The sequence below is a fragment of the Buteo buteo genome, chromosome 5 (genome assembly GCF_964188355.1).
Source record: "Buteo buteo chromosome 5, bButBut1.hap1.1, whole genome shotgun sequence".
Taxonomy (NCBI): Eukaryota; Metazoa; Chordata; class Aves; order Accipitriformes; family Accipitridae; genus Buteo; species Buteo buteo.
Window position 1 is genome coordinate 7458716 of NC_134175.1, and position 27042 is coordinate 7485757.

The window sequence follows — 27042 nt, forward strand, 5'->3', positions numbered from 1 at the left end:
GGAAAATGTCATTAAATCACTCCTGGCGGGGGGCAGGAGGGGAGGCAGGGAACAACAGTTCCTGATCAGCGAGATCAAAAGAAATAAATTAATTTGATTGAAAACAGAAAAAATAATATATATACATATCTCTCTCTCTCTCTATCTCACATTTTCCCAGGCTGTCTAACTACCAGCTGCCAAGCAGCCAGGAAAGCTGGTTGAAGTCAGAAGCGATAAAAGCCCGTTTGGGGATGCCCTCGTGCCACCGGAGCCCAAATTTGGTTCAGCTGGTGCTTCTGTGGGAATCAGCCCACGTGGCGTAAAGGGCTCCCAGGATGCCAGGCTGATCAGCAAATTGCTCTCGAATTAAAGATATCTCTTTTTTTCCCCTTGCTGGAAGAGCTTAATGCCCCATTTAACGGCTGCAAGGATGGGTGTCACGGCCCCCATTGATTTATCACTGGGATTTTTTGCCCAGTTTGCTGGATTTTGGGAGGATTTTGACCTTACCCGCCGGTTTTGCCAGCAAATCTTGCCACTGGGTCGCTGCTGACAAGCCACGACAGGCTGGGACACAGCACCCGAATTGGCAGCAGCCAATGTGTGGTGTAAATGCCTGGAGCTGAGAACGGAGCATGGGGCAGCAAGAGGACCACAGGCACCCCAAGAAATCAAAGCCAGGACACTGAGATCAGTATTGTCCCAGGGGATAACTGGGCGACCCACCTTCTTTGCACTGTGCGGGTGTTCGTTCACCCTGGAACCTAATGATGACAGCTACGTGCAAGGGCAGACAGTCAAGGCAACAAGCAGCTAGAGGAAGGATTAGCAGCACTGAATCAGCTCAGAGCCCTTTGTTCAGCTTTCAAAACACAAACCCCGGTTATTTTCCCATCTAAAATGAGCCGCAGATGCTCCTGTGGCCCCCACCCTGTTACGCGGCACGATCCCCCCAAAACCTGGGAGAGAAAAGGAAAACAAGCCCCAGGGCAGCTGGTGGGAGGCACCGCGGGAGCAGACCAGAGCAAGGGACCCCCCCTCCTAAATAATGTGGGATCTATAAATAAACGAGCTTTCAAGGAGGGTTTAAACCTGCCTCGTCAATAGGAATAGCGAGCAATTAAATAGAGTCCTTACCTCTGCCGATGAGGGTGAGGACAGAAATAATGAGAGACAGAGGCTGGCGTGGATAGAAACCTTCCGCATTTGCACTAATTCATTAATTGCCACCTCCCCAAAACCATCCTAACGCCGGGAGCAAACCACACACCCCAAGCTGCAGCAGAAAAGCCGAAAACCACACAAACTCATGCAATTTTTATTATTTTGGCTGCAAAAACCTACGAGGCTGCCGAGGCCATGGCAGCGAGAGGAGCGGGGATGGTGCTGCCTGCCTGCGAAGCAGCTATTTTAAGGTTGCAGTTGCTTTGCTCAAACCGTAGAAAAGCTGGGAAGCTGCTGGGAAATGGCTTCCCACTCCCTGCAACACCGCGCTTGGGTTTTCCTCCACAAATGGACTAAAACTGGGGGCACGTGCTGTTATTTTACCCCTTTTTCCTCCCCATTTTTCAATCCCAAGGCAGCCGGAGCATCTTTGTGGGTCCCTGAGCCCGGGGGGTCCCCCTGCTGCATCTGCAAGAAGCCCCAGGTGATAATAAAAAAGGTGGAAATTAGGGTTTGAGCCAGAGGAGCTGAATCCTGAACAAGCTCAGACTCCACTGTGGAGCTGAAATCTCACAGGGATCCCACGTGCTCCCCAAAAGTCCCCCCTATTTCATTTTCCCTGGAAAGAAGCCAGCCCGGGGCCTTGGCCGGAGCTAAAAGCAACAGGTTAAAAGCCCAAAGCTCAGCCCAAGAGGAGCCGCAGGGAGGTCTGGCTGGCTTGGAAATAATGGGGAAAAAATAGGGTTTCTGGAGCAAAAACCACCAGCAAACCCGCAGGATCTGCGAACCCCCGTGCACTCCCTCGTGCAACACTCAGGTTTGGGGGGGACACTCCCCCCCATCTTTTCTCATGCCAGGTTCGGGAGCCAACATCCCACCCTCCCAAAAATCATCCCCCCCGCATCCTGCCCTAATTTCCCACCACGCAGGTGGGCTTTGGTCCTGGGGGGGGGGGTGCGGATCTGGTCGCTGCATGGCTGGTGGTGATGGAGGGGGGGTGGGAGGAATCCTTGATTTTCCCAGCATCTTTCTTTCCCTGCCCGAGCACGAAGCGAACGCGCATCCGGCGGCGTGCACGGCGGCGGGGGGTGTCCGCCGGCGGCTCCCCGCGTGCTCGAGGCCGGGGCGACGCGGCGTCGCGGGGAGGTGGAGCAGCCCACGGAGAGCGAGCTGCATCCCCGCAGCCACCGTTCCCGCAGCAAGCGCAAGCGGCAGCCGGAGCACGGCGGCTCCTCGGCCAAGCGGTTCCGCATCCTCCCCGGGCAGACGGCATCGCGTACGGCAGCTGCATCCCGCTGTGCTGGGGTAGGGGCTTTTCCCTCCCCACCACCCCCCCCCCCGGGTGGGGGGGTGTGGGGACACCCCCCAGCCAGCTTTGGGGTCCGGGGGTTGGCGGTGGTGGTGGGGGGGTGTCTTTCTGCTCGCAAGTGGGTCGGTGGGGAACCGTCGCGGCAGGGCCGGGATTAGCGGAGGCGTGCGGGGTGGCCCGGGGGGGCCCCTCGGCAGAGCGGAGATGCTGCCCTGGCGCCGGAGCAAGTTCGTGCTGGTGGAAAATGAACGTAAGTGCAAAGGCAAGAGCCTGGGGCCGGGGCTGAGCTACGCCGCGTTGCTGGCCGGCTTCCTGCGCTCCTGCCCGGACCTCCTGCCCGACTGCCCGCTCGAACGGCTGGGCAGCGTCTTCCGCGGCAAACGCCAGAAAGTGGAGCTGAATAAGGAGGACCCGACGTACACGGTGCGGTACCTGGGCAACGCCGTCACCCTGCACGCCAAGGGCGAGGGCTGCACGGAGGAGGCGGTGGGCAAGATCTGGGCTAAGAGCGACGCGGGGGCCGGCGGGGCCAAGATGAAGCTGACGTTGGGACCCCAAGGCATCCGTATGACCCCCTGCGAGAAGGGAGCCCGCCGGCCGGGCCACGCGTACCTCCTGCACCGCATCACTTACTGCGCTGCCGACCGCCGGCACCCCAAAGTCTTCGCCTGGGTTTACCGGCACCAGGTGAAGAACAAGGCGGTGGTGCTGCGCTGCCACGCCGTCCTGGTCTCCAAAGCCGACAAGGCTCGCGCCATGGCCCTGCTCCTCTACCAGACCTCCGCCTCCGCCTTCAACGAGTTCAAGCGCCTCAAAAGGCAGAACGATTTCCGCCACGTCCAGCAGCAGCTCCTGGGGGACGCCATCGTCCCCTTGGTGCCCCTCCGCCGGCTGCTCAACGCCAAGTGTCCCTACCGCCCGCCCGCCGAGAGGGCCCGCTGTGCCCCCCGACTCAGCTCCATCCTGGAGGAGGAGGAGGAGGAGGCCTTCGGCACCGGCGCACCCCGAGGGGACGGCGGCCCCGGCGAGCGAGCCGCCGTGCTGCGGCTGGCCAGGGAGATGCGGGGATGCAGCCTGCGCGGCCCCCGGCCCCCGGTGTGCTGAGCGGCAGCGGTGGGTCACCCCGTTTGGGGGACGAGGTGCCCTCCCCGCGCCCCAAGCCGAAGTCAGACCCGCCTCGGGGACAAATCTGGACAAGACGGTGGCTTCGTTTGCAAGGAAGACCCCTGGGGGGGGGGTGGGTTTGCACCCCAGGGTCCCCCCCCGCCCCGGCCCCTGCCTCTGAACCTGTTCTCGTGCCTCCTCCGCGGCAGCCATAATAAAGTTAATGTGTGTTTTCTGCGGTGTAACGGCGCCTGTGTCTCACCTGGACCGAGCCCTGGCAAATGGGAGAGGAAGAGTTAAGCTCGTCACCGGGGCAATTTGGGGGGATTTATACCAAATTTACCCCCTGCAAGGGAAGCCAAACTGGGGGGGGGGGGGGCTGCGGGGTCCCCTGCGCTTTCTGCACCCTTCCTGCGGCACCAAGGGCTGGCGAGAGCTGCTCTGTGTAGTCATGGCAACTTGGTTTTTTAAATATAGAGCTGGGGGGGGGTGGCACAAGGCCGCCCGCGCCAGGGAGGCTGCAATGGGGGTTTGGTCCCTCAGCCCCCCAAAGAGCGCGGCTTTTGCCTGCAGCCCCCACTGCCCACCCCATAAGCAGCGCCAAGGCCCTGAAGATCAATAATTTTCCAAAAATTACTATTTTTTTCCCCTCCCCTTTTGCTGCTTTCCCAGAATAAATAACAGCAAGGGGATAAGCTGGGGGGAGGGAGCAGGGTCTTGTGTGTGCCCCCCCCAGCACAGGGACCTGCCAGCCTGGGCCATGGCCCTGTATGGGGTGTGGGAGAAACACCCAACAAAATGGGGCTGGGGGCTGCATCCCCGCAGGCCCCGTGCTGAGCCATGTCCTCACAGTGGTGGTGGGGGGGCCCTTCGGGGCCGTGGGGTGCTGCTGCCCCCCACCCCGGTGAGGGGGTGCAAACACCTCCCCCCCCAGGTGCTATAGGGCTGGGGTTTGGGCAGATATCGCCCCCTCCCCAGGCCTAGGGGGGATAGGCTTTGGCTTGGCCTTCCCAAGCTCTGCAGGGGGCTGGGATTTGGGCTGCCGGCCCCCCCCCACCCCGGCCAAGGCCCTTGGGAAGAGGGGGGGGCACTGGGGGTATTAGGATCTGGGCCCCGCTACCAAGATCCTGAGGGGGATTTGGGCTAATCCCCCCCCCAAGGCCTTGTTTAGTCTCCCCTCCAAGACCCGGGGCAGGGGGGTCCTGGGATCTGCCCTGCCCCCCCCCCCAAAAAAAAACCCCGGGGCTGGGATTTACCCTCGCTAAGGCCCCGTGGAGCCGGGATCTGACCCACCTCCCCGCTCCCAGGCCCTGTGGGGCTGGATTTGGGCTCCCCCGGCCCCCCAGCAAAGCCTTGGAGGGGTGTGGAGGGGGGGGTCTGCGCCCTTCGTCCCTCATTGCCCCCCACCCGCCCCTTCCCGGAGCGGCGGCCCTGGCGGACCGCGTCTCTATGGTATGGCGGTGCCGGCTGCCAGAGCGTCGCGGGTGACGTCATCACTCGGCGCCGGCGGGCGGTTGCCGCGGTAACGGCGCGGCGGCGGCGATGGAGGGCGGCGGGCGGCCCTCGGCCGCGCAGGCCGTGCTGCTGGCCGCCAGCACCGCCCTCACCGCCCTGGTCTACTCCGTCTACCGGCAGAAGGCCCGCGTCGCCCGCGGCCTCGAGGTGGGTGCGAGGGGCTCCCGGGGCGGGGGGGTGGGTGGGTGGGTGTCGCGCAGGGGCCCCGGCCCGCACCGCGGCCTGGTGTCGTCGGTTGAACCGCGGCCTCCGTTTCTTCCCCGCAGGGCGCCAGGAGGGTTCGGCTGGACGGAGACCTGCGGGCGGTGCTGCTGGAGGCGCCAGGACGCTGCGTCCCCTATGCGGTCATCGAAGGTAGGGGCAAGGCCTAAAAGCCAGGGCGGTTGGGGTGTATCCTCACCCCGGCTGCCCCCTCGCCGGCTGGGTTTCATCCCCAGCCCCGCGGTTCCGCTCCCAGCAGCTCATCTCCTCCCTGTCAGGCAGCCTCTTCAGCCTCCCATCTCGTTCAGATACTGCCCGTACCCGCTGTATGCCATAAGAAATGGAGCAGAAAATTAACAAGCACCTCATGCACGTGCTTCGGATTTGTCTTTCAGGCGTGGTGCGGTCCGTTAAGGAGACCCTGAGCAGCCAGTTTGTGGAGAACTGCAAGGGTGTCGTTCAGAGGCTGACGCTGCAGGAGCATAAAATGGTGTGGAACCGAACAACCCACCTCTGGTACGTGCCCAGCGCCCACGAACATCCGGCTTTCAGACTGGCTGAGGTGCCCTCGAAGCCCCTGAGATGCCAAAACGACTTCAGGCCCAGAAATGCCCCAGACCCAGACCCCACAGTGGCCCAGTTACAGCTGCTGGAACCGGGCACGTTTGACTCTTTTTAGGGCCGTAGCCTTTCAGAGTTCATATAGGGGCTGTAGGGGACGAGCACATAGAGTAACCCAACATGGACAGAACATTTATCAGCAGCCCCATGTTGTTGCTATGGAGGTGGCCACGGGACAATATTTCCCAAGCAAAACAACACCTTCAAAACAGAAATTCAGTTGGATTTGGGTGATACCCACACCCAGGGGACCTAAGGATGGTCCCGAGAGCAGCCTGGCCCGCAAGAGCTGCTGAAACAAGAACATGGCAATGTTCTTTGAGCCTCACCTAGGCGAATAACACTTATCAAATTTGCACGTGTGACAGGCAGCACTTCTCCTCGCAGGGTGGTTTCTGGCAGCCGGGAACACCACGGGGAGAGGAGGGGGAATTAGGTGGGCCAAAGTGCTCTCCTGGTGACAGTGGAAGCCCGCGCTACTTCTGCGGGAACTGCAGAAGCGTTGAGATGAGGGCGGCGAGCCTCCCTGAGGGGAAAGGCGCCACTCTCCAGAGAGTCCCATCCAAATAAACTTTGCTCAGGGCAGGGGACATCTGGCAGTCCCCAAAATCGGCAGATCAGCCCACGCGGTGTTTCCCTGCCAGCCTCGGGGGAAGCACTAACGCTTGCATTTGCTTTATCCCCTTCTCCTTCCCCAGGAATGACTATGAGAAGATCATCCACCAGAGAACCAACACCACCCCCTTCGACCTGGTCCCTCAGGAGGAAGGCACCGGTGTCACTGTCAGGGTGATGAAGCCGCTGGACGCTGCCGAGCTCAGCCTGGAGACAGTGTACGAAAAATTTCATCCCTCTGTACAGTCCTTCACCGACGTCATCGGCCACTACATCAGCGGAGAGCGCCCAAAGGGCATTCAGGAGACGGAGCAGATGCTGAAGGTGGGCACGGCGCTGACAGGGGTGGGAGAGCTGGTCCTGGATAACACCACGATCAAGCTGCAGCCCCCCAAGCAAGGCATGCCCTACTACCTGAGCAGCGTGGATTTCCACACCTTGCTGCAGAAACAAGAATCGAATGTCCGGTTTTGGAAAATCCTGACCGTCATTTTCGGCTTTGCCACCTGCGCTGTCCTCTTCTTCGTCTTACGGAAGCAATACCGGCATCACCAAGAGAGGCGGCACCTCAAGCAAATGCAGGATGAATTCCGGCAGGCCCAGGAGCGCCTGATGCACGAAATGAACATGGAGGGTGGAGAGACGCTCAAAAACGCCTGCGTCGTCTGCTTGAGCAACACCAAATCCTGCGTCTTCCTGGAGTGTGGGCACGTTTGCTCTTGCAGTGAGTGCTACCAGGCTCTCCCCGAGCCCAAACGGTGCCCGATCTGCAGGCAGGCCATCTCCAGGGTGGTTCCCTTATACAACAGTTAAATTTCTGTGGCCGCGGGGAGCTTTTGGTGTTAAAGCTGCCTCTTGCAAAGGGGTTTTCTCGCCTCGCTGCTTGGGTGGTTGATTTGGGGGAAGGGGAGGGAGCTTGAGTGAGCAGGGTGCTTTGACTGGGGCACAGAGCCGGGTTTAGAAGGTGACGGTCCAGCTGATCAGGGCTCACGTCGCATTCCAGAGGTTTTCGGGGTGGGAGACGAGGAGTCCTCGCAAAGGATGTGGCACTCAGCTGGGAGATGCAGTTTCAAGCTCTTCTGTAAAGAGTCGGACTCTTGGGGTTTGTGTCATGGTTTACTGAAATACCCGGCTTATAAAAGGCTGTAGGGGGAATAAAAAGATGTATTACGCCTTCTCAGAGGCTGCAGGATTTAGACGATGCTGTCACCTGGCTCTGGGGACTGACGGGGCAGAGTGGGCTTTCAGAGAGCTTTTAGGGGGGTTTGTGTGAATGCAGCTGATTTTGTGATCATCCGCAAAATCAGTTTTTGACCGTATCATGCCAGGACATGAAAACAGGGAGGTGAAAATGCTGCGGCTGATTTCTGCACTTGGCTTGAGCTGGGATAGAAAATGGGACGTCAAGTAATAAAATAGATTGAAAAGTGCGTTTGTCTCTCATCGTTACGTGACCCTGAGGGGAGTGACGGCGTCTGCTGCCCTTCTGCGCTCCCTGGGGCGTCCATGCTGCGCTGGTGAACGCCGGAGGAATGTGAATCACCCTGAGCCGTGGTCAAGGGGGGGCGTAAGGGGGGGGTGGGATCCCATCCCTCTGCACTGAATCCGACACCAGTTGGGACAGACACTGCTGTCCCCTCCTCTGTAATGCAGAGCGGTACCAAACCCCCAGACTTTCACGCAGAAAAGGAAAATTCCCTTCCCCGCCTCCCCCATTTTGCCATAAATCACGTACGGTAACTGCACCCGAGAGGGTTAATGAACCCAATTAACGAACTTCAATTAACGTTTGCTGTGGAGGGCATCGAGTTTTCAATTAGAGAAACACAGGGGCGGGGCGGGGGAGCCCCTGGTTTGGGAGCCTGGAATAGGATTTGGGGGAAGACCCCATGCTCTCTCCAATGCCTGCTGGCAGGCAGAGCCACTTGCGTCCCCCCCTCCAAGAACTCCCCCCTGCCCCAGCACATTTAAAAAGAAATAGTTTTCCATCAACTGCCAGGAAAAATGGTGACTTTAACAAGGAAACCAGTTGTTTCCTCGTTAAACGTTAACTAGCCTGGGCCGGGCAGTGTCCGAAGGCCGCTTCGGTTGTGTGGCACCGGTTTAATTTCCCCGCTGGCCCCAGGAGCGGGGGCTTGGGCAGCCCCAGCGCCGGGAAGGGCCGCATCCAGCCTGCCCGCCGGCTGTAGATGGCGGTGGCTGCCCGCCGCAGTGAGCCTGCCTGTTTGCTTGCCAGCGGGAAAAGCCAGAATCCCAGAGGGAAAAGCCAGAATCCAGCTCACTGGCAGAGGCGTCCTTCCTCTCCCTGCCGCTATCGCCCTGCCTTGCCCTTCACGCCCTTCTGCTGCTGCCAGAAAATAAAATCGCCTTTTATCGGCACCGTGGGGAAAAAAATGAAACACCAAGAAACCCCCAAGGCTTTCCCCAAGTGATCGGGTCTGCAAAATCCCACACCAAACGCAGCTGTCTTCCCAAGAGTGTGGATTTAAGACCTGGACCAGCCGAGACCCCGACTCCTTTCGTTAAAAGCAATTTTCTGCTGTAAAAATCATATTTAGAGATTTTTTTCGGGGGGGGGGGGGGGGTTACTGCCCATCACTCCCTGTACCCTAACAAGACTTCGCCTTTCCCTCCCCAGCTGCGGTTTCCTGGGGACCAAGCACCCCAAAAAGCCTTGTCCCCTTGACGGGGACAGTGGGGAGGTCACCTCCCCTCGGGCAGCCAGGTGCAGGATGCGGCCTCGAGCCTCGGCGTTTTGCCCAGGGAATGGAGCCATCATGCGAAGCCTAAAAATACACTTTTGGGGGGGCTGAGCTTTCCCCGTTACCTTTCGCCTCCTGTTTTCAAGCTTTCCCCCGTGATATCTTGGGCGTAGACGCAACCTTATGTAAGGAGTTGACAGCTCGGGGGTGTGCGGGGGTGCACGGGAGAGGGGCTCGCTTGGCTCCGGGAGCTGAGGATTTCAGCAAACGAGGGATTTTGGAGATAAGAGAAGCCCCGGGGCAGCGTGCCCTGGCCCCGGTGTCGCAGGGCACCCTGTCCTTCCCGTGCGTCCGTCCTGCTTGGCCCCAAAACGAGCCGGGCTCCCGCTTCCAGAGAAATCCGCTGGTGCAGATGTTGTAACCCAGCCTTGCACAAACGGGTTTTTTTGCTGCTGTTCCCCACTGTCCCCCCACTTTGCTTGGCAGGGGATGCACCAGGGATGCCTGGTGCATAGCTGCAGTCTTCCCCGAAATGGTAGCCCCAACCTTCCCATCGCCCCTTGGCCGGGCTGGCTCCCTTTGCCAGGCAATAACTCCGATGACCCACGCCGCTGCGGGAACACTGCGGGGAAAACCCAGCGGAAAGCTCGCAGCGACCCAAAAGCCCTCCCGCAGTCCCCCGGGAAAGGCTTGTGCAGGGACACGTCCCGGGCACCAACAGCCAAGCGCGCCCGGACCGTCCCCCCACCTTGCAGCCCCCCACAAAGTGCCAGAGGCCCCGTGACAGCTCATTCCTGCTGGGATCTGCAGGGGGGACGTGGGGCTGAGCCCACGCTCCCTGGGGACAGCCGCTGAGCTCTCCAGGGCTGCTGTGGGGCAGCCTGGACTTCCCAGGGATGCTGTGGGGCAGCTCCAGGCTCAGCAGGAATGCTGTGGGGCAGCTCTGAGCTCCCCAGATGTGGCTGTGGGGCAGCCTCGGCTCCCCAGGGATGCCGAGGGGCAGCTCCAGGCTCTACAGGGATGCTGTGGGGCAGCTCTGAGCTCCCCAGGGATACTGCAGGGCTCCCCGGGGATGCTGCGGTGCAGCTCTGGGCTCCCCAGGGATGCTGTGGGGCAGCTTTGGGCTCCCTAGGGATACTGCAGGGCACCCCAGAGATGCTGTGGGGCAGCTCCGGGCTCCTTGGGGATGCTCTGGGGCAGCTCTGGGCTCATCAGGGGTTGCTATAGGGCAGCCCTGGGCTCCCCAGGGATGCTGTGGGGCAGTTTGGGGCACTCTGGGGATGCTGTGGGGTAGTTCAGGGCTCCCCAGAAGTGCTGTGGGGCAGCTTAGGCTGCCCAGGAATGCTGCAGGGCAGCTCCGGGCTCCCCGGGGATGCTGTGGGGTGGCTCCAGGCTCCCCAGAAGTGCTGTGGGGTAGCTCCAGGCTCCCCAGAAGTGCTGTGGGGCAGCCTAGGGTCGCCAGGGGATGCTGTGGGGCAGCTCCGGGCTCCCCAGAAGTGCTGTGGGGCAGCCTAGGGTCGCCAGGGGATGCTGTGGGGCAGCTGTGGGGCGGCTCCGGGCTCCCCAGAATTGCTGTGGGGCAGCCTAGGCTGGCTGGGGGATGCTGTGGGGCAGCCCCGGGCTCCCCAGAAGTGCTGTGGGGCAGATCCAGGCTCGCTGGGGGATGCTGCGGGGCAGCTGTGGGGCAGCTCCGGGCTCCCCGGGGATGCTGTGGGGTGGCTCCAGGCTCCCCAGAAGTGCTGTGGGGCAGATCCAGGCTCCCCAGAAGTGCTGTGGGGCAGCCTTGCCTCGCCGGGGGACGCTGCGGAGCAGCGCCGGGCCCCCCCAGGGATGCTGCGGGGCGGCTCCAGGCTCTGCAGAAGTGCTGTGGGGCAGCTCTGGGCTCACTGGGGGTTGCTATAGGGCAGCTCCAGGCTCCCCAGAAGTGCTGTGGGGCAGCCTAGGGTCGCCAGGGGATGCTGTGGGGCAGCTGTGGGGCGGCTCCGGGCTCCCCAGAATTGCTGTGGGGCAGCCTAGGCTGGCTGGGGGATGCTGTGGGGCAGCTCCGGGCTCCCCAGAAGTGCTGTGGGGCAGATCCAGGCTCCCCAGAAGTGCTGTGGGGCAGATCCAGGCTCCCCAGAAGTGCTGTGGGGCAGCCTAGGGTCGCCAGGGGATGCTGTGGGGCAGCTCCGGGCTCCCCAGAAGTGCTGTGGGGCAGCCTAGGGTCGCCAGGGGATGCTGTGGGGCAGCTGTGGGGCAGCCCCGGGCTCCCCAGAATTGCTGTGGGGCAGCCTAGGCTGGCTGGGGGATGCTGTGGGGCAGCCCCGGGCTCCCCAGAAGTGCCGTGGGGCAGCCTTGCCTCGCCGGGGGACGCTGCGGGGCAGCCCCGGCCCCCCCCAGGGATGCCGCGGGGCGGCTCCAGGCTGCCCAGAAGCGCGGCGGGGCCAGCTGCGGGCTCCCCGCGGCCGCAGCCGGGGCACACGCCGGTGGGGGCAGCCCCGGGGGAGGGGGGGGGGGGGGATCCCCGCGGGGCGTGGGGCAGCCCGCCGGGGGCGGTGCCGCCGCCGGGGCCGGTGGGGAGGAGGGTTTTCGGGGGACGACGGGGGCCGGGCCGGTCCCGCCCGGTCCCGCCCCCCGCTCCTCTATCGCCGCCGCCGCCGGAGCCGCCGCCGCAGCCGCGGAGCCGCCAGCAGCGCCGGGCCGGGCCGGGATGTGACGGGGCGGCCGCCCCGCGCCCCGCTGCGCCGCTGCCCCGGGCCCGCGGGGCCCCCCGCGCCCCGGGAGGCTGTCGGGGGGCGGCGGCGGCGGCGGGTCCCCCCCCGCCGCCCCCATGTCGGAGGGGCCGCCCTACGGCGAGGGGCAGCTGGCGGGGGACGCGGCCGTGGGGCAGCTGCCCTTCCCCGTCCGCCTCCGCGGGCCCGACGGCCTCCTCGCCGGCGGGCAGGGCAAGCGGCCCCCCAAGCTGGGGCAGATCGGCCGCAGCAAGAGAGGTAGGTGCGGGGGGGGGGGGGCGGGAGGCGACCCCGGGATGCAGGGCGCTGGGAAGCATCCCTAGGACTCAGGGCGCTGGGAAGCATCCCCAAGATGCAGGGCACCGGGACCTTCCCGGGATGCAGGGTGCTGCGAAGCATCCCTAGGACTCAGGGCACTGGGAAGCATCCCTGAGATGCAGGGCACCGGGACCTTCCCAGGACGCAGGGCGCTGGGAAGCATCCTTAGGACGCAGGGCGCTGGGAAGCATCCCTAGGACCCAGGACAGCAGGACCTTCCTGGGACGCAGGGCGCTGGGAAGCATCTCCAGGATGCAGGGCACTGGGAAGCATCCCTAGGACGCAGAGCAGCGGGAAGCATCCCCGGGATGCAGGGCACTGGGAAGCATTCCTAAGACCCAGGGTACACCGGGAAGCATCTCCGGGATGCAGGGCACTGGGAAGCATCCCTAGGACCCAGGGCAGCGAGACGTTCCCGGGAGGCAGGACGGTGGGAAGCATCCCCGAGATGCAGGGCAGCGGGACCTTCCCGGGATGCAGGGCACCGGGAAGCATCCCTAGGACCCAGGGCACCCTGGGGGTTGTCGGGCATCGTGTCCCGGGGACCTTCCCTGGGGTGCTGGGTAGTGGGAACCTTCCTTGGGGACAGAGCATCGTGCCCTGGGGACCATCCCCAGGGCGCAGAGGCGAAGGGACCTTCCTTGGGGACACGGCCCCATGCTCCAGGCCCTTTGCCGGGCCGTAGGTACCTTCCCCAGGGACGGGGCACCGGGCACCGTGCCGGGGCGCGGGGTACCGGGGACCCTCCCCAGGGACGGGGCACGGCGCACCGGGTACCCCGCGGGGTGTCGGACGCCGTGCCGCCTTTGCCGACGGCCGCGCCAGGGACGCGGGACCCCCCTCCCCAAGCCCAGCCTGGGGTGCCCACCGCCCCGGGGTGACGTTGGGCAAGGGGCGCACGGCGGCAGGGTATTCACCACGGTTATGGGTTTTTTTTTTTTCTGCTTTCCAGTGGTTATTGAAGATGATAGAATCGATGACGTGCTGCAAAATCTCTCGGAAAAGGCCCCTCCCGGCGTTTAAAGCCTCCCCGGGGACGCTTGGCTGAAGCCGGAGGCGGGGGGGCTGAGGGGGTCGGTTTACAACGGCACAGGTTATCGGCAAAAAAATAATTCCCCCCCCACACACACCCCGCCACCAAGACCGCAGCAAGCGCGCCGAGCAAGCACTCGGAGAGCCGTCCTCGCCAGCCTGCAATCCCCTCCGCACCGCAGCACATCCTTGCCCTCCGACAGACGCGCCGAGGGGAGGGCGGCGAGCGAGACAAAGCCCAACGGCAAATAAAAAAAAAAAATAATAAAAAATTAAAAATAAATAAATAAAAAATAATAATTGGAAAAATAATCACCCGCTCCAAAACCCCCACCCCAACCCGCCGGCGCGAGGGATGAACGGAGGCGTCACGCCGCGGCTCTGAATTACCGGTGATTTCTTTTCTCGGTCCGATGAACCTTGCACCACGCTAGAGCGGGGGGTAAGAGGAAAGGGGGCAGCGAAAGATGGGGGGGGGGGGGGGCGGCCCCCGGGGTCTCCCCCCAGCCAGGGTTGTTCCCAGTGGGCACCTTGTTTACATTATTTAATCTTGCAAAAATGAATCTGTGCACTTGGATGTACCACGCTATCCCCTTCCTTATGATTTTTTATGTTGATGTCTTTGGATGTTGGAAAATGATATAAAAAATATATATATATATATTTCATTTTAGTCACGTTTTAAGGTTCTCGAGGGGAAAACCAAAACTTTTATAAAGGAAGGGCCTAGAGGAGGAATTGCTGGTTTATTTTTTAAAGCTTGTACTTCTTGGTTGCTGTGAGCAAAGGGACAGATTTTATATGTACAGGGGGGCGGGGGGACGCTCGGCTTTTCTAACTACCATGCAGTCTGTAGTGTGGGTGATCTTGTTTTGGTTTTTTTTTTTCTTATATTGTGGCAGTTTCCTCTCTTTAATAGACTGTATTAAAAATATATATATATAAAAAAAAAAATCTCTAATGTAATCACAAGAGTGCCAAACACTTGGAGATGCCGGAGGGCAACGATTCCCTCCCCGAGTCAAGCGGCACTCGGGGCTTTCTGCTCTTTCTAGGGCTCGGTCGATCTCTCGTGGGGTTTTCTTTGACTTCTCTTTTCTAATCTTTCTTTTTAACTATTTTGCATGATGTGCATAGAAAAAAAAAGGGAAAAAAAAAAAGCACCTCTTGCGCGAGGGCTTGGTTTCTTGTTTCTGTTTGCGACTCTGACTGACAGACCTCAAGGCAGGTTTTCTTTCCTCCTTTTCTTAAATATTGTGTATGTTGCACTTTTATCCACTACACAGGGCTATTTCTGCAATGTCCAAATAAAAAGGAAAATGAAACAAAATGGAAAAAAAAATAATAATAAATGCGGATCTGCCGTGCTTTCCCGTGTGCTGCCGGGGCCCAGCGCCGCGAGCATCCCTCCCCATCCACCTAAATAATGCCAAAAATAACCACGGAAAACCTCGCCGCTCTCTGGCACAGACCCCCCCGGCGATCGGGGTCATGCCCTGAATAATTAATTATAATTAATATTTATTTATGGGAATTTTTTTTGTTTGTTTGTTTGATGGGAAAACTCCTCTGGGGCACAAATTCCATGGAAAAAATTCAACACGAGGTCCCGAAAGCAGCTACTGGGAACGGGGACCCAAAAAGGCATCCGTCCCCTTTGCTGCTGGGAAAGCCTGCGGAAAATGGGGGTTTTCATCCCAGTGTCGCTTCCCCCCCCCAAAACCCAAATCCCAGCCGATTCCCCGTGACCGCCGTCGTTAATCATTGCCCGGGAGCGGGGCGGCATTAATAAGAGCCGTTATCGCTCCTGCCCGCGCGACCGAGGGCACGAGCCAACCTTTGTGCCGGGGGAATAAAAATACAATCACGCCAGGGGAAATGGGTCCCCAGGTCAGGGTTTTATTGCAAAGAAAATAATATATTGCAATAAAAGCAGCGTGCCGCCGCGCAGGGCTGGAGCTGCTTTGTATGGTGATGGCCGGGGGGGTGGGGGGACAACACATCGATTAATTTGAGGTGAGACAGGGTGCCGGTGCTGCCCAAACACCCCCATTTTTGGGGTGCTAAAGCCACAAGAATCTGCGCAGCGCTGCGCTCCCCTCCCCACCAGCTTTGCTATTTATTTCTCCATTTTTAACCCCCCCCCCCGCAGCCTCTCAAGGGTCCAGGATGGGATGGGGGAGATTTGCTAAAGTGCTCCCTTGAAAAAAAAAAAAATCCCCAATTATTTTAATTTTTTCCCCAGCGGGTTCAGCTCTGAGGTCGCAGCCGCATGGGTTGGACGCAGCGGGCACCACCAACCCTTTGGCCCTGGGATTTTCTATTTGGGGTGACCCGACGCGTCTGCAAAGGACAGGGTGGGCCCATGGGAGGTTGTTTGGGTTTGGGGTGTCCCCCCACACCCCCAGTCTAATGGGGTTTGCCTCAACCAGCATCTGGGTGCAAGCCCTTGGCTTTGGGGAGAGCAGACGAGGCAGCGCTGGGCAGCTCATAAGACACATAACCACGGGCTGGATGCGGCCATGGGCACTTGGTTAATTAAGTTTACCAAAAAGCCCCCGTTTTACGTGAAAACCTGATCTATGGGTCCAGACCCAATTGCCCACTTTCTCCCCATGCACCAAAAAAACCCTCCGAGCACCCAAAACCCAGGTCCACCAAACCGGGTCCTCTGGGGATGGGCTCCACGCACAGCCCCAGGAGCCCCCCCAAACCCCCTCGACACCCGAGAAAAGCCGGAGATGAACCGGAGAAAACCTGAAGCCCGAGGGGGAAGGGAGGCTGAAAGAAGAGGAGATTCTGCTAAATTATAAACCGCTCTTTTATATGCGCGGCGCATAAATAATGGAGCAGGAGAGCCCGGCATGCCGGCAAGCTCGCTTACGGGGAGGATGCGGGATGGAGGGGCGAGAAGAGAAGGTTGCGGGGTGGATGGTGGGGAAAGATGTGCCCAAGAGGCCGAGCCGGGGATCCCCCAGCCGTGCATCGCCGGGAGATGATATTCTGAAGGAGGATTTAAGGATTAAGCTGACCACGGGGCAGGAGTTTATTGCATACATTATTTAACAGATGGCCCAACGCAGGCGGGCGGCTGCCTACGGTCTCCCCGGTGACCTTGGCCAGGAGATGCCAGGCTGGGCAGGGAGCCTGGTGCCACCGCTGGGCTCCGGTTACGGGGACTGGAAGAAAAAAAAAACCCAAAAAACCAATCCCCGCCCTGCCGGGAGCCAGCACCCAGCAGCTCCAGCGCCAAATCCCCATGGAAACTGCAAAAAAACCCACCCAACCCTGGCCCATATGGGCTGCTTGTTTTGGCAGTGGTGGGGGAAAAAAAAAAAAAATAAAAATAAATATAGAAGAGCCATTTGCAGGTTTATTTACCAAAGGAAACTTGGCACCTTTGGAAGAAGCAGGGTGCTGGAGGGACGAGCGAGGTGCAAAGGTCCTGACAGCACCCAGAGCACTTGCAAAATCCCGCTCCCAGAGGTGCTTTAATCCCATTTCCCCGGGGATTTTGGCACTGGGGGAAGGTGCTAAAACACTTGCTCCCCCAGCAAAGCCAGTCCCGACCCCTTACGCCCAGGAGCTGGGAGTAGGGTATTTTTATCCGTCTCTAAAGCTGCTCATTTTCCGCAGGCTTGAAATCCCTGCGGTGATTGCAGCATCAGCCCTTTGGACCACATAACCCCCCCCAGGGATAATACCAGCCCTGGGGGTCCCAGGGCATTTTGGGGCTGCATAAGTGCCCCCCACCGCTCATTTCCCACCTCACCAGAGCAGTTTGCAATAACCCACAGAAAAACATCCCAAAAATTGAGGGCAGTGGGCTGCAGCTGGGGCAAAGCAGAGCATGGGGTGGGGCGGGGGAAGCAGGTGAACCCCCTAAAACAATTCCCCCAAAAAGACGCCCATGCAGCAACCACCCAAAATAATTATTCTTTTTTTGTTTTTTTTTTCCTCCTCTCCACCAGAACTAGGGCATGTTAAACTAGGCCAGCACTCCCCTGCAAAATGATTTATTTATCATGGGGGGAGCGAGGAGGGACAGCGTGGGACTGGGGGCTGCAGAACAGCATGTCCGGGGCAGGGATGCTCCATACGCCGTGGTTTCAGGGAAGAAAATAGGGTCAGTTTTTTCCTCTTTTCTCGTTGAAAAAAATCACAATTACTCAGAAGGGGGCAGTTTTAGTGACCTTCAGCGGGGAAGATATGAAACTGGTCATTTTAATGTTATCAAACCCCTTTTGATCCATTCGCTCGAGACCGCGACTGTTTTCAACCGCATGTGATTAATGTTTTATATTGCGGCATTACCAACATAAAACATGCTTTAGCAAAACTGAAAATGGATAAAAACATGAAGGAAATTTTGCCCTGCAGAAAAACTCCATTATTTTTTCCCCTCTCTGCTTTTTTACCCAGGAAGGAGAAAACCCCAGTGGCTGCCCACTCCCACGCTCGAGATCTCTTGGCCCATCCCTACCAGGCGATGGAACCACGGGCAATGGGGCTGGCCAAGGGCGATTTTGGGTGCAGCACCCTCCTGCTGGGTGCTCCCCCCTCTCAAATGTGGCCTTGGGGCTTTTTTTTTTTTTTTTTTTTTTTTTTGTGCTTAGGTTCCCCTGTGCCTTTGGGTTTCACCCTGGGAGAAGGGCTTCTCGTGGTGTGGACCCAAACCATTGCTTGTTTGGGGGATTTTGGGGGGGATGCGGGTCCCCCATCCCTGGGCTCTTTGTCCCACAGCCACTAGAGGCCACTGAGGCTCTGTCATCCCGCCTGATTTATTCGCGTGGGACATTCAGACTCCAACATTAGCACTCTAAAGGCTGAAACTGGGCAGGGGAAACACACAAGGAGGCAGCAAAATTTGGGGAAAACAGGGCAGAGAAGGGCTCATCCCCAAGCTCCCTCAGTATCCCCCAGGGGCACCCCCTCCCCGGGACCCCACGGGTGACGGGGAAAGCACTTTTCTCACCCCAAATCTGGTCAAGCCACTCAGCTGCCCAGGCCCACACTGAGCCCTACCAGGATTTTTGGGCATTCCCCCGCTCCTCCCCAAGCTAAACATCTCCAGAGGACAGGGAAACGCTGCCCCACGTGCGGGTTCCCTCCCAGGCCAGCACTCGGAGGTGCTGGGCTCACCAGGAATTTTTTGGAGGGGTCAAGCAGCTGCTCCCAGGACATGGTATTTCCTACCCCTTGGGAACATCCTGCAAAAAAACTCCCAAATCCCTCCGGATGCCTGCCTCAGGGAGCCTGAAAGCAGAGCTGCCTGCCTCCCCAGGCTCCTTATTTTCTTTTCTTCTTGCCTGGAGTTATATTTTCTAGGATATTATAAACAGCTGTTCCCGCTAATGAGAACTAAGAGAAACATCAGACATCTTAATTTATATGTTGCTCAAGGTGTCAGACTGTTACATTACAATACCAAGTGGAAGACACCTCACCAAAAAATGGGAAAAGTTTCACTCGGAGCTAAATGCAGAAGCAGATGCTGAAATAAAAACCAAGCCCAAGCAAAGCACCAGGCTCTGCAACCCTCCCAATGTTTTCCCAGGTAAATATTCAAGGTTCGGGGGGGATTTTGGGGGGGGGGAGGGTGGGTAGAGATGCCTGCACAGCTTCACATTTGTGCAACCCAGGAGCATTTTCACGCTCTCCGCGGGCAGGCGAGGATCACCGCTGCTTTCTTGGGCCTGCCCCAGTTCCCAGCCTCATTGGCCTCAGCAGAAGATTTCCTACCGGAGTTCTTCCACACCGGTTTCTCCCGTGGGTTTCGGCGGGATGTGCCTGCGATAGCGATCGCCCAACCTCCTGCCAGGGATGCAGCACGGGGGATATGAAGGAAACCAGAGGAATTAGGACTCCCCTCCACTCTATGGCATTGCAAATATTAATATATATTATTTTTGCAGAGGTGCACGCGTGGCACCCATATGAGCCCTTTGCTTTGCAGGCTTCGGTCCTCCCGGCGGCTTTTGGGCATCTCCCACCCCGCTCGCCCTTTCCCATGGAGTTGCTGTTGATGAGCAAGCACGAGGGGGGAAAAAAAGGGAGAAAAGCGGCTGCCGGGAACATCTCCCGGGGTGCCCGGAGCTTTGTGTGCACGGCTTGGAGTATCAGCCCCTTCCTGGGGTGGGGGCTAAAAGAAAATAAAGGAAAAATAACCAAACCACAAAAATAAACCCCCAAGCAGGCCATGTGATGTAACACTCCAGAATACCCGGCGGTGAGTCACGGCGCTGGGTGCCGAGATGGGGCTGATCCAGCTCTGAGTCAGCCCGGCGGGCTGTGTTTGCCCCCCCACCCACCCACACCCCCTGCAGCTCCCCGTTTCCCATTTTTGCTCCAAACCCGCACAAATACAAACAAATACGCCGTGACTCAGAGGCACACAGTGGGGCTTAACCCGCAGGACCCCATTCTAGCCCCGCCCCCCCCAGGCACCCCAAATCCCTGACAGTGATCCCCACAACGACAGGGCCAGACACACCAGCATCTTGCAAAAGCCAGGCCTGGGAATTGTTGAAGTATTTAAAGGGGCTTTAAATAAATTAAAAAAAAAAAAGTATATTTTTGGAGGGGGGGGGGGAAACACACACAGAGGAGGTTCTCAGATGCCACTGGAAGGAAGCACTTAGGATTTTCCAACTAGCTCTAATTAATGAGCATTTCCTTGCTTAGCATCATTTTAAACCTGAAGCACCAACAAATTCCCCTCAGTCATGAGCAGAGGAAGCAGATTCGGAGCACAGACGCTGCCCAGGGCTGGCTGAGATGATGGGATGAAGCCCCACACCTGGGACACCCACACTGCGAGGGGTGGTGGGTGCTGGTGGAGCTGGGATGAGGCTCAGCTCCCAACTGGGTGCAATCCAGTCCCAGCCCTTCCCAAGCCACAGCATCCTATAACATCCCCAGCGGGATGGAAACCAGCAAGAGTCAGGGTTTATTTTGGAAGAGGTGCTTTGGAAAGCTGCCCTGGGGCTATTTTCACCTGACCTGGACACATACATGGAGGGGGAAAACCCTTACAGCAAAAAAATGTGTGCTAGGTCGAGCAGCATTCAGGACCCAGCATGGTGCAAAGCCGAGCCTGGCGCTGGATTTAACCTCCTGGGATTCTCCCACCCGGGTCAACCCCCAGCCTCGTTGCCCAAGTTAATGCACCTTCCCCGTGCCACAGGTTAAGGAAAGGCAGAAGGCAAGTCGCCCCACACCAGGAGCAGGATGAGACCCCGGCAGCATCCTCAGCATCCTCAACGGGTTGTCATAGCAACGGGTTCAGCCCCAAATTGGCCATGGGTGCCGGGGAAGCAGAGGCAAGGAGGGGGCTCAGAAGGACACCCAGCACACCAAAACAGCGGCGTTTAATAAGAAAAAAATCATTTTGCACCTCGGTGCACCGGGAGCAGGCGTGAGGGGAGGCTGAGGTCGGGCTGTCGGGGCTGCGACCCGATGCAAATCCCCCCCCAGGCCAGCCCCATTGGGGGGTTTTGGGGAGCTGCCCCCCATCCCATTGCCCCTGCAAGTGACCGCTGCTCAGCACAGTTCCCCATCAGCCCATTTCAGGTGTATCAACCTTCCCAGTTTAATTCACAACCCGGCTGGGAAGTCCGGAGCCCTGCTATAGCCTTTCCTGGCTCTAGCCAGGATCAAACAGCCACAAGACACCAAAGCACTAATTTTACAGCCCTGAACGCCAGGAAGAAAAAAAAAAAAAAAAAAAAAAAAAAAAAAAAGAAAAAGCATCCAGAGAAGGTGCAGGCAGGAGGGAGAGCCTAGGCAGGTGCACGGATGCTGCCGGGTGCACGGATGCCTGCGGGCCCCCGCAGCCGCCCACCCCCACGGCGGTGCCCGCCGGCTGCGGCACTGTTACACAAGGCTCCCGGCGCTTGCATAAGCCGCAGCGGTGTGCGCAGCCCCAAGAAGAGAGGAAAAACGAGGAGGGACCACGGCCCCGAAGCTGTGCCGTGGGATGGGACCCGTGGCCTGAGCCCGTTTCCCGTGGAGGGGGTCCCCCCCCGTGGGTGCCACGGCAGGGACATCACGCAGCCGGAGCTGTCCCTAAATGCAGTGGCGTGACCCCCTGCAGCGTGACTGACCCCATCCCTTCACCATCCTTGCTGGAGAGACCCCCTCGCCCCCCAAAAAAAGAGGAATTTAACTCGCCACAGCTCAAGCCCAGGAGAAAGGCTGCCAAAAAACCCAAAGCCAGCGAGCAGCACGCGCAGCAGCCCTACAGCACCCAACACTCATTGCCTCCACTTCCAGCCTTGGGACTAGGGGTATCCCCACGGGAAGACCATTTTTTAAAGACTTTTAACCAAGCAGAAAGGGGTGTGCGGCGGGGAGACACTTTGCAGGGCTCGGGCAGGCTGGGAGCAGCATCAGCCACTCCCGGGGAGCCTCTACGGAGCCGCACGCTTGTGGGCGAGCATCTGCCTTCGGCTCCCAGTCCTCACCCCAGGAGGAACAAGCGCGGCCTTTAAACCAGCGTAACGTCGCCAACCCAGGGATGCATTTGGTTAAAAGCCCCGGTAATTTTGCACAGGGAGGCTCACCTTCTTTATGCACCAAAATACGTTGTTTCTACCCGTCGTGGCGCTTTGGCATCGGCTCATCTCATCGGCTTGCACAAGCCCGTGGCAAGAGAAGGTTGTAAGGACCTGCAACCCCAACCAGACCACCTCTTCCAAAGGATTTACACCCCACAGCCCAGGTGATCACACTTTCCAGGGGCTGTGCCCCACCGCATTGCGGCTGACGTGCATTTTTACCCCAACACCTTCCCACCCCACAAACCCACGTAACCTCACCACGCTACCTGCGTCCCTTGCTTTCCTGCCTTGTACACAGAAAGGGTTAACAGCAACAACAAAAGAGCCAAGAAAGCCCCTAATTTAACGAGCAGGGGGGGAGGGGAAGCTCACAGACCTCTAGCTTAGCTTTTTGAACCTCTGCAATATAGTATCTATGGGTTCAGGAGACTTAATGATTTTTAACAATTAAAGGGACCTCCTGAGAGGCTGCGCACAGAGGGGACAAGCGCTTGCGGGACCCGTGCTCACGTGTGACATCCCAGCCCGGTGCACGTTTCCCCTGGCAAAGGTGACTTCTACAGGTGGCATGAACAATAGAAAACCAGAAAAGGCCATTGCACAGGGGGACCGATCCTCCTGATTTAAATGCAACCCCCAAAACCAGCGCTGCAAAGCCATAGGCATCCCCGGACCCCAAATAAACACTTACCAGTGGCCCTCGGGCAGCGATGCCAGCCCCTTGCAGCACAAGGGAACAAATTTCCATCCTCCTTCCTCACGTAGGCTGGGGAACGGCACTGTGGGGACAGCAGCCACCCCAAAAGCAGAGCCCTGAGACAGGGACAACCATAGCTTGCTGGCAGGATCAGGCTCCCCAGCACCCTAGGCACGCACCCATCCCTCCTCTGAAGCCTCCCCAAACCTCAGCCTCAGGCCTTTTATTGCCTTCAGGAAAAATAAATTACAAAAAGTCAGCGCAGCTGTCCTGGGTGTGAGTACAGGGCGAGAAAAACCAACCCAAAAGGCCCCAAACCCCAGGTGCTTAAAGAGCACCCAGCCCCAAGGTGAGCACTGGGCCAGCTGATGGCCACTAAAATAACATTATTAAGGTGATGCCCAGCAAAGTGCATGTGCGGGGCCACCGAAACGCCGCCGAACCCTTCGTTTTCCCGCAAAGAGGAGCGGGGCCAGGGCGAAACAGAGCCGCGGGAGGCAGAGAAGGCGGCGTGCGAAAACGCGGGGCGGCCGGCAGCTATTTCTGCGCCGTGTCAGCACCCACTGACAGCAGCCGCTGTTTGCTTCTGCGACGCATCGGCGTGAGCGCCCCTGAGAACACGGCAAAGCTATAGGCCTATTTTTATAGATGAAAGCCACGTGTATTTATATGTATTTCTACGTTATCCCTGCAGTGCGCTCGGCGGGATTGCGAGGCGTGGAGCTGATTTTGGGTGCAAAGCTTGGGAGCTTGGGGTCCAAGCGAGCTGCTGGCAGGTGCTGGGCTGCAGCCGTGGGGTTCGCGTTTAGGGACTCCCGGGACTCCTCATTTCCCCTTATCCGATGGGCAGAAGCCTCTGGAAATCCCTTCTCCTTCCTTGTGCTCAGGGTCAGTCTTTTTTTCCTCAATTTCTGGGACTTGGAGACAGAGCCAAGCGAATGCAACCGATTGTGTAACATTTTGCTCAAAAAGCTTCTTAAACAGCCACATATTTCTATTGGATTTCCCCTGCCCTTCGCTGCTGATTACAGGAGTATTTATATATAAATAGAAGCTGTCTTCCCCGTAATCTGCTTGTTTCTCCTAATTAACTCGGGGCTGCTCTCATCGGGCTGCTCAGCCCCTGGGTTTTGGGGGTGCTGGGACCCAGCGGCGCTCAGAGAACCCAAATTTGCCAAATTTCAGCTGGAATTACTTTTAAGTTGGTTTTGAGGGAGCAAAGCCCTCCTGGCTCCCGGAGGCTTGGAAAAAAACCGTTTTCCAAACTTCATCTGCCCCAGCATCCTCCCTGTCCACCCAGCCCCCTGCTCGGGGGAGTGCTCGAACACGATTTCTTCACCGCACCTTCCTCCGTCCTCACAAAGCTCTCCCGTAATTTATGGAACGTCTCGATTTGCTAATTATTTTAATCATTATTACTCATCTTTCCCCTTCTTCCCCCCCTTAAAACTTCGTCCTGAGCCTGTCAATCACTTTAATAGCTGTTTACAACCTATCATCAAGTCTTGCATAACATCCACATGACTTCGCTCAGATGCCTCTGACACCCAAAAGCTGCCCCTGAGCTCTATTTCGGGAGCGATGAAGCCCACGGCACCAACCGGCTGCATCCCCCGCCGATGCGCCGGGGCCCTGGGATGGGGAGAATCAAAGGGACAAACAGCCCCCAAAGCAAAACAGTTTTTTAGTTAACGTAAGACAACCCCACATTCCTCCCTGGCCCAGGTTTTGGGGGTAAGGGCTTGTTTGGGTGGCTGCTGACCCCCTCCCCGGCATTGCGGGTAGATGTTGCTCTGCTACATTTATTTGGAGAGATCAGGAGCAAAAAGCATCCGGAGCAGCCCTGGACCACTTTGTGGATGCTCTCGGGGGGCTGCGGCTGCAGCACGGCCTCTGCGCCCCGCTCTCCTCGGCCCCAATGGGACACACGCACACACAAAGCACAGCAAACGCTGTTAAAAAAGCTCATTTTCCAGCAAAGTTCTCCACGCCACGGCATCGCCCGTCGGCGGCGGGTTGGCAGGCGGACGGGGGCAGAGGCGCAATCTGTGCTTGAACGGCTGCCGGCACGTTGCCAGCCCTTTTCGGCAGGCGATGGCTGGGTTGCGGGGGGGGACACACAACACCACGGCTCTTTTTTAAGCTCTCCTGTCCTCCCCCTCTCCCGCAGGTTTCATAACCCTTCAAAGCAAGGAAAGGCTCCTTCGGTTGCCAGCTAACGAGCCCCTGTGGAGGAAAAGCCATGGCCCTGGCAGGCAGGGATGTTTGGCAGCAAAATCTCCCCACCGCGGCACATGTCGGGGTGGAGGGGACGCGGGGGGGTCTCTGTGGGACGCCACCATCCGCCGTAACTCCCTGGGACCCCCACCGGCAGCCCCAGGGGTGCAGTTTTGCACCAGGGCTGCCCCAATTTGGCTGGTTCTCTCCCCAAAACGCCCCTTGGCACTGATGGCGGCACGATGCTGCCCGGGGCTGGGAAGCCTTTTCCTCCCTCCCCGCGCGGATGCTGCATGCAAATATTTATTTACGCAGTGTAAAGGGGCTTATTTATTAAGCTACGGCTGACAACTGTATCCAAACTAATTTCTCTTAATGAGGCACTTGCAGTCACCCTGGCAACAGCATCGGAGCACCCTTCCTTAAGAGGATGACTTAATGGGGTGAAAATCCCCTTGGATGCAAAGGGGGATGCTGAGGGGGACCCTCCGGAGGCGCTGTGGCCGGAGACACCCGTCCCCACTCCTGGGGAGACCTGCTCCATCCCCAGAGAATATGGCAGTTCCCAGCCTCTTCCAGCAGCCAGCCCTGCTCTCATTAGTGGCCCAATTAGCCAACCGAAGGCCAGCTAATAAATCAAGGGTTGCTGCAGCACAGCAGGCAAGCATGGCCGGGCACTTTTTTAGCACACGGCTCATCCCTGGGCTCAGTCCGGGGCGAGATGATGGGGAAAGAAGCGTTTTCCATCCACGCGGCTTTGCCAAGGGTGCAGCAAAGATGGGCAGTGGTGGGGCAGGGCGGGGAATTTGGGAAGGGAAAGAGGCTTAGAAAGCAATTGCCAGTTCCTTGCCCCAGTGCTCTTCCCCAGCAGGAGCTGGCAGATGTGGGGGGATGAGACAGAAACAGCCGGCCCTTCTGCTTTAGTACAGAGAGGGCAAATGGGGCCACAACTGTCTCTTTTTTTTAATACAGGTATATATACATAGGTCACCAAAGGCAGGAGAGCATCCGAGTGGGTCCTTGCTTGCCAAGAGGAAAATAAGGGACAACATAGCTCCTACCTCCTGCTTTGGGTTGGAAAACATGATGGCTGCTTGATTAATACCTGTAATAACAACACTAATTAAGGAAGGTGTAGGATGAAGGCAGAAGGATTTTGGCACCCTTCCAACGGCCTGGGTGACAGGGTAAATTGCTGAAAGCCCCGATACTAGATAGAGACAGCAGCAGGATTTCTCTGCTCCTCATCTCTGCCTCATGGAAGAATTAAACCAGACTGCCCCTGTTTTTTAAAACCCCGGATCCATCAGCTTACAAAGTGCTGTCAGTTTGGGGTTTGCAAATCACAGCTCCCCAGAACCCGAAGGAAGCTCCTTCCCCTCTGAAATCCAGATCTTAACTCATGCACCAAATTAGGATGGGGGTTGGGGTTTTTTTTTGGACATCCACACAGTGCTCCAGCCAGCTGGGGTGCCCCTGAGGAAGAGGGCAGGCACAGACCCAGAACCACATCCCCCCCCCCCCAAAACAAAGGACTCACACCGGGCAGTTAAGCAGGCTGTGATTTACTGGGACAACAATTTCTGCAACAGAGAACACGACTGCACCAAGGCACCCAGCCGGCAACCCTGCAGCGTGCCGAGCATCGCCACGCTGGGGACCCCGGAGAGGTGACACCGAAAGCAGAGACCGGAGGGATGCTTCTGGTCCCCGGCACCAGTTTCCCTCCCGTCTACCCTCCAGACACACAGACACAAAACAGAAACCTGCTGAAACACGGCAAGGCTGCTACATGCCAAGGGAGGGAGTGAAAGGCAACAGGTTTCGGACAGGCTCCACGGGCATTGCAGCCACGCCGGAGGTGACGGCGTGCGATTCCCTCCATAGGCACTTGATCCGCGGAGCTGCCGCCGGCTGGATCCTGCAGAAAAAGCCCGTCCTGGGGGCTGCCGGGCAGGGCCCCATGCCACCGGGGCCGGGCAGCGAGCTCGATGCCTCCCCGGTCGGCAGAGAGTGAAGTGGGAGGCCTGGGGGTGAGGGCACCCACCTCCTTGCAGGGCACGGGGTGACGATGGCGAGCATCCCCATGGCTGCCGGGGTCCCAGGCAGCAGGTTTGAGGAGACTCACCCCACTTCGTGTCCCAGCACGGACCATCCTGGAGCATCCTCCGACGCTGAGCTGGTCACAGCAGCTGGGCAGAGGTGCCAGTGGCATGCACGGTGCAGGATGGGGCTGGAGAAGTGAGAGCGGCGGTGAGAGCAGCGTTGGGCTCCGAAACGGGATCACCCACTT

At 58.6% G+C, this 27042-nt stretch overlaps 3 protein-coding genes across 3 annotated transcripts; all 3 read left to right on the forward strand.

Moving 5' to 3' along the window:
- Window positions 1–68: 68 nt before the first annotated feature.
- Window positions 69–4297, forward strand: FAM43B (family with sequence similarity 43 member B). Its single transcript, XM_075027500.1, has one exon. The coding sequence runs from the start codon at window positions 2660–2662 to the stop codon at window positions 3557–3559; it is 900 nt and encodes a 299-aa protein (XP_074883601.1). The 5' UTR covers window positions 69–2659; the 3' UTR covers window positions 3560–4297.
- Window positions 4298–5072: 775 nt separating this feature from the next.
- MUL1 (mitochondrial E3 ubiquitin protein ligase 1) lies at window positions 5073–7936 on the forward strand. The gene is made up of 4 exons (XM_075029233.1): window positions 5073–5221; window positions 5341–5428; window positions 5671–5791; window positions 6595–7936. Exons 1-4 carry the CDS (start codon window positions 5102–5104, stop codon window positions 7322–7324), a joined length of 1059 nt encoding a protein of 352 aa, XP_074885334.1. The 5' UTR covers window positions 5073–5101; the 3' UTR covers window positions 7325–7936.
- A 3933-nt stretch (window positions 7937–11869) lies between these two features.
- CAMK2N1 (calcium/calmodulin dependent protein kinase II inhibitor 1) lies at window positions 11870–14698 on the forward strand. The gene is made up of 2 exons (XM_075029235.1): window positions 11870–12182; window positions 13195–14698. The coding sequence occupies exons 1-2, from the start codon at window positions 12023–12025 to the stop codon at window positions 13263–13265; spliced, it is 231 nt and encodes a 76-aa protein (XP_074885336.1). The 5' UTR covers window positions 11870–12022; the 3' UTR covers window positions 13266–14698.
- Window positions 14699–27042: the final 12344 nt, after the last annotated feature.